At 53.6% G+C, this 6,689-nt stretch overlaps 1 protein-coding gene across 1 annotated transcript; it reads right to left on the bottom strand.

Annotated features, from left to right (window-relative positions):
* Positions 1–453: 453 nt before the first annotated feature.
* On the bottom strand, positions 454–2,779 carry ATP5ME (ATP synthase membrane subunit e). The gene is made up of 4 exons (XM_006019668.3): positions 2,522–2,779; positions 2,347–2,401; positions 1,175–1,273; positions 454–599 (listed from the first exon to the last, which is right to left on the bottom strand). The coding sequence occupies exons 1-4, from the start codon at positions 2,555–2,557 to the stop codon at positions 574–576; spliced, it is 216 nt and encodes a 71-aa protein (XP_006019730.1). The 5' UTR covers positions 2,558–2,779; the 3' UTR covers positions 454–573.
* Between the last annotated feature and the right edge of the window lie 3,910 nt (positions 2,780–6,689).

The raw sequence follows: 6,689 nt of genomic DNA on the forward strand, positions 1-6,689 counted from the left end.
TACCTTGTGGGGGATTCAAAAGAGGAAGTAGCTAGACTGTTCTCAGTGGTGGCAGATGACAGAACAAGGAACAATAATTTCAAATTGCAGCAACGGAAAGTTTAAATTAGATATTAGGAAAATTTCTCTCACCAAGAGGGTAGTAAAACACTGGAACAGGTTACTCCTCATCCTTGGAGGTTTTCAAGACCTGGCTAGACAAAGCTTTGGCGGGATGATCTAGTTGGGATGGTCCTGCTTTGACCAGGGGGTTGGACTAGATGACTTCCTGAGGTCCCTTCCAGCCCTAACTTTCTATGATTCTATATACACACCTGAAAATTGGCATTTGAACCCCAGAAGATTGTCCCCATGAAAGACAGCCATGACTTTATACACATTTCTTTTTACATTTGTACAAATACCCTGTTACTTGTACTTTGCATAGCTTATGCAAAAAACACAGCAAATGAGAAATGTTTACAAATATTTATTGGTGGAAGTAGCAAATAAAGTTCATTAGCCACTAAACAACTAATTCAAGGCTTTGCCATGTTAGTGAAGATGAAGAGGAAGAGGTCCAACCTGCTTTGTTCATTTCAATATAGTATCTTCACTTGCTAAAAGAAAAGAAAAACAAGTCAGTTTAGGTTGCTGCTCTAAAATGAGGCAGTCTTAAACATATGAAGGCCTTGGTATGTTAAATAAAGAAACATTTGGTTGGTTTTTTTGAACCATCAGTTCCTTTTACCAACTTTAACAAGTTGTTTTTCAGTTATTTGGTTATGTTGTTTCAGTGATGCAGTCTTTCCAGAGCTTATTCACAGGAGTACATACAAGTAAACCATAGTAATTTTTAAGCCAAGAATTCAAGGCAACAAAATACATCACAGATATTTCATTATTCTGTGTATAGCTAGCAGATGCTGGTTCAGTAATATCCGGTAATTAAAATTCCAGTAACGAAGAGGCTATTACTACTTCACTTGCCTTCTATGAAATACAAGTTTATATAGCTGATAAGAGATAACTGTCCACTGTGCTACACGGGTTTGTAAGAGCACATGAAAATAATTTTCACCCATTATGTGCTTGTACACATCACTCAGTGTCCGCTATAAAAAAAAAAGTAGCAGCACACATTCTGAAACCATATTTAGCGTAAGATAGGTAATGTCAATGTTCGAGAGAATACCTTCTGCTAGTTCTTTTGCAATCCGTTCCAGCTCTTCGCGCTTCTTTTTCTCTTCAGCTTCTAGTCTCCTTTCCTCCTCAGCAATAGGCTTTAGATAGTCTATTATTTCAATTAATGGAAATTATGTGTTATTTTAGTTATTTATTCAGTTTTATTATCTGCCTATTTGCTAAAAGGCAGTTTGCTATCAGGCCTTGGTTATATGCCAACTCCAATTTGAAGCTAACTATTGAAAGACGAATTGGGTGTTCTTTATCCTCAAATTACTAAAGAATTAAAGATTAGTCTTTCCTAAAAGTACATGCCTTTTAGAAGATAGGCAACAGAATTATTGTTCTCCCACAGGTACTACATGCTAGCATAAGATTTGAAGAGCTCCATCATCCATACTGTTAGAGGTATGTTGATGTACAATAACAGTGCAAGGTTCACTGGCAGAACACATGAACAGAAATGCATGCTACATGTAAGTGGGGAGGAGGGAGAAACAAGCTTTAAATACAGGTGGTGTTTGGAAGTTATAGTTCCTCCAGTTTAAAACCAGACTTGGTTAAGTAGTGCAACATCCTATTATGGAGCCAGTTATTGGTATACAAATGTACCGAAAGCAACCATAAGCAGCGTAACAGTCCTTATAGGGGTGCTGCATCACTTTACCACATCATTACAGAGAAGTTGCAAGGACAAAGCCTTAAAGTTGCCTTTGCTGAAGAATCCATCCTGCAAAACTAATGCCATAAGCAGCTAATGCTGGCATGCTCGAATTAATACAGAGGCGCAGGCAAGCAGTAAGCACTCCTAACGGCATGCAATTCTGTGCTCAATCTGCGTGTTATGGCACAGTAGGCAGAAAAAGTGTTACGGTCTACAGAGCCACACCAAGGTGAATAAAAAGCATCATCAGTACTTTGTCCTGACAAAACCTTCACGGAAGCATCTGGCTGCGTGAAGCGGGACCCTAAGTCACACCAGGGTTACCAGCAGGCCAGGCCTGTGGAGCAGGCCCCGGCATGGCAGTAGCCCCCTTTCCACAGGCGCGCTGACCGGCTTCGGTACTTACAACGGCCCCGCCCGCCCCCGCCCCCGCCGGGCTTCGTTACCGACGCACGCCGGCGCCGGCCCGATGCACAGCCCCGCGGCAGCCGCTGCCCGGGCCCAAGCGGAGCACTTACCGCAGCGCGTCTTGCCGTAGAGCAGGCCGAGCAGCAGCAGCGAGTAGCGGCTCACCTGCCCGGAGCGAGAGAGAAACGGCTTACGGACGGCCCTCGGCCTACCGCCCGCCCTCCCGCGGGGTCACCTTGCCCCGGGCGCCGCCGCACCGCATCCTGCCGGGCCCGAGCGCGTTACCTTGATGAGCGGCGAGACCTGCACCGGGGGAACCATCTTGGCAAGCGCGGGAGACGCCGGAAGCGGCCCTGGCGGCGGGGGGGAAGGTACGGGGCGCCGGCAAGAAGCCGGGGCAACGCCACAGAGCCTGTTGGGAACCCGAGCTGCAGCGACTAGCGCGAGCTGCGTAACTTCCGGAAGGGGCGGGGCGGGGCGAGGCGAGGTCACGTCCTTTATCCGCGTCCCTCAGAGACAGGGCGCGCCAGCGCTTCTGCGCATGCTCACAGTGAGGCCCGCCCCCGCGCAGAGGCCATCAGCGTCTGGTCACGTGTCCTCCCCTCCCCTCCTGCCCGGAGAACCCTGACACTAGAGCAGGGGCAGGCAATTATGGCAAGCGGTAGCTCCGCCCCCTGGCTGGCGCTCCGCCGCCTGGTCTCCGTCTTGGGACCGGAAGTCCCACCCCTGGCCTTTGGCACTGGACGTTGCCCCCCTGCACCCCAGCGGTACTGCTTTCAGTTTGGGGGTTTGCCATGTCTAAACCAGGACAATACCAAAGTGTATTCTAAAAACCAAACATGGACTACGTCCTTCATTAATTTTATTTCAACTAATATTTTTGTCCTGATTAACATGTGTTTGTGTAGTGTATGTAGAGGGGGTTGCACCAGAGCTTCTATATTGTGGACAGTGTGTGTGGGTGGGTATAGGTTTGTGTGTATGTGGGGTGGGGTGGGGTGGGGGAGCATGGGGTTGTGTGTGTGGCTATGTGGTGTGAGTGTGTGTTGAGGGAGGGTGGCCTGGGAGGCTTGTGGCGTGTGTGCAGGAGGAGGGTTTGCCCACAGCCCCCGCCCTGTGGCAGGCAGAGACCCCTGCAGTGCTCCTCCAAGCCTGGGCTGCCTGCTCCTGCTGTTCCTGGCCCCGGTACACCGGTGTGGCCCTGTGCTCCCATTTGCAGCCACTTCTCCCTGTCTGCCACTGCTGCCCTTCTGCTGCTTCCACCTCCCCCGCAGCTCACTGCTCTGGCACCACATCCCAGCTGCACGGCCAAGATCACAAGATGCAGCAGGAGCTAGACCAGCCCATCCAGCACCGCATGGAGCCTGCTGAGAATTGCAGGGGCTGGGCTGGGTCCTGCTGCATCCTGCGGTCCAGCGTTGCAGCTGGAAACCATGTGGTGCTGGAGCAACCAGCAGGGGGTGGAGGGGAGCGGTGGCAGTGCCAGGAAAATGGCTACAGCAAGTGGGGGGAGGGGGCAGTGAGCAGGTGTGTGGAGCACAGTGACAGCTAGGCAGGAGTATGGGGCCAGTGCTGACAGGGCGGCCAGCGGGGCGGTGGAAGTGTGGGGTGCAGGCCAGCAGGGCTCTATGGGCCAGGCTGGGCTGCACCAGCAGGGAGAGGAGGCGCCGGCCTGGCTCCAGAGCCCTGCCAGCTGAGCCTCGTGCTCCTGCCATCCTGTTCGGGGCCCCTGTAGGCCTTGACCCCGGTGCACCGGTGTGGGCTGCGTTCCCACCCAGCTGTCGCTGAGCTCCACATACCCGCTCACTTCATAGATTTCATAGACATTAGGGCTGGAAGGGACCTCGGAAGATCATCGAGTCCAGCCCCCTGCCCAAAGGGCAGGAAGTCAGCTGGGGTCATCCCAGCAAGATAAGCATCCAGTTTGCTCTGGAAGGTGTTCAATGTAGGTGCTTGAACCACCTCCGGTGGCAGGCTGTTCCAGACCTTGGGGGCTCGGACAGTAAAGAAATTCTTCCTTATGTCCAGCCCTTATGTCCTTCCCTTCCCTGCCCTGCCTGCTGCCATTTTCAGCGCTTCTCTGCCTGTGGCTGTAGATATTCCTCTCCACCCCCGCCCCTTGGCCCCTGCCAGCCACTTTGGCACCTTGTGGCTGCTGGCTGCAGCGCTGGGTCTGCAGCTGCCAGCCTGGTCCAGCCCTGAGGACTGGGGTGATCACCCGCACTCCTCCCCTGCCTATCCCCACTTCCTTATCTGAATTTTCCTCCAGCACAGGGAGGCAGGAACAGCCCCAGGGGCCCGGTCCAGAAGCCTCTGCTCTGCATGGGACTTCTGGCTGAGGGCGCTGGGCCTTGCTTTTGCAGCCACTTGATCCTCTTGGTGGCTTCCCCTGGGTCCTACTGACCCTGACTTCTGTCAACTTTGACAGGCAGTCAGGAGCAGATAAATATTAATTTTCTAAATTTTTTAGGGGCCCCAGTGACTGGATAGAATGGTTTGGCAGGGCGGATTCAGTCTGTGGGCTGTATTTTGTCCACCCCTGCACTAGAGCCTTGATCGCTGGGGGAACAGGACATCACAAAGGAATGATGTCAACCATGGTGCCCCTTCAGGGACGTGTTTTGCCCACTGACAGATGGGTGACTCGGAGGGGTCCTGTTGGACTGATGCCACCCTCACAGAGCTAGGCCGCACAGTCCAGAGTTAACCCTTCCCTGAAGTTGTATAACTTTGAGACACTGTGGGGGGTTGGGTAACAGGCAGAGCCCATTGCAGGGCTGAGACTTCACTTACGTATCATATTTAGTCAGCTTTAAGACAAGGTTTTATTCCATATTTAATGTAGGGAGAAAAAGTCCCTCATCCTAGAATTGAGCATGGGAGTGGAGGGGGATGCGAGACTGCTCTGGCTCAGGCTCCAGCCCCTACCCAGGGTTCAGACCATTGCTGCAGATGCTGCCTGCTCCCCAACTACCTGTGCATCCTGTCGCTTCATCCTTGCAGCCTTTTCTCCCCATCTCTCCCCACCACTCAGCCTCTGATTCCCCATCTGCCCCTCTCCCTTCCCCCACTTACCTTTTCTCCACACCCGCAGGTTGTGTCCACTCTGCAACGTGGGGCACTAACACGGTCCCAGCTCAGTCCCTAACAGTGACCATGTATAGGCATATTAACACATATGGGGCCCTGGCCCAGGGGCCCCAGATGCCTGGGTTCCCCCAGGAAACAGCGGGTTTTCCCTTGCAGGCGGGCAGCATTACAGCCTGCAAGGGGTCCTGCTTGGGGTTGTCAGGAACATGATGCAGGGGGCACCACAGGCATGTGCAGGGCCAGGAATGTAGCCAGGCAGCATGGAGAGCAACTCCCTGCAGATAGGTCTTCGGGGGAGAAGGGGCATTGGGGGGCAGATCGAAGCCCCACAGTGAAGGAGGGAGTGGGGCTGGGGTTGGGGGTGCTGCCCAGCCAGGGTAGTGTGTGGGGCGTGGAGCAGAACGGAGTCATGGGCAGCTTGTTCAAGGTGGAAGGAGGGGCATCTCCCTCTGCTGTGCGCACCACTGGGGGTGGGGGCAGGGGCGGGGAGGCACGTGCCTTCCCAGATTTGTGTCGGGGCAGATGCGGGCTCAGGGCTCTCCACCCTGCTGCCCTCTCACCTGGGAACCCTGCACTGGCCATGTGCCCCCTGCCCTCCCAGCAGCAGCGGAGGTGGCGAGTTGTGCCTCCTGGTTCTGAGTGGGCAGGGAATGCACAGCTGGACCCCAGGCAAAGGCAGCAGAGTGGAGAGCCCCGAGCCCACAGTGGGCAGCCTGCATCCACCCTCCCCTGCTCAGCTCCACTCTGGCCATGGCGGGGGGAAGACAGCATGTTCCACCCCATCCCCAGCCCAGCGAGGTCTACTCAGCATCCCGTGCAAGGCATGGAGACCTGCCCGGCCACCCGTGGCAGCAGCAGCACCGGAAGGGGAAGTGGCCTCTCCCTCTGCTGAAATCCCTGCTGGGGTTATGGGGGACCTCCAATTTTCTGCTTGCCTAGGGCTCCAGTAAATCTTAATCTTCCACTGTAGACAGGCAGCCTGCGCAGCTGGCACAGAACAAGGGGGAGTAGGGGAGAAGGAAGCTGAGGCTGCAGGGAGGCAGGCAGAGAGCAGAGGTAGTAGGGGGCAGGAACAAGTGCGGGACAAGCTGCTTGACCTCCCTACACCACCTGCCCCCACTGCCTGCCCCCCTGCAGCAGTGGGAGAGATGAATTAAAGGGAGCTACCCAATAATTAGATGCTATTAATGTAAAATAAGTTTTCCATGCATAGAATCTAATTATTGGGGTGGGGGGTCACCTTAAAGTCAGGGTCATCTTAGACTTGAGTAAATGTGGTATGATAGATACCATGAGTCAGTCATGTTTGGATTATGGCAAAATTCCTAGTCAATACAGTGTGATCTGACCCTAATACAGAAAA

This window comes from Alligator sinensis, unplaced genomic scaffold (genome assembly GCF_000455745.1).
Source record: "Alligator sinensis unplaced genomic scaffold, ASM45574v1 scaffold607_1, whole genome shotgun sequence".
Lineage (NCBI taxonomy): Eukaryota > Metazoa > Chordata > Crocodylia > Alligatoridae > Alligator > Alligator sinensis.

Coding starts and splice junctions, on each gene's coding strand:
- ATP5ME (XM_006019668.3), bottom strand. CDS start 2,557: ATGGTTCCCCCGGTGCAGGTCTCGCCGCTCATCAAG. Junction 2,402..2,521: donor AGGTCTCGCCGCTCATCAAG/GTAACGCGCTCG, acceptor CGCTCCGGGCAG/GTGAGCCGCTACTCGCTGCT. Junction 1,274..2,346: donor CTACGGCAAGACGCGCTGCG/GTAAGTGCTCCG, acceptor TTGAAATAATAG/ACTATCTAAAGCCTATTGCT.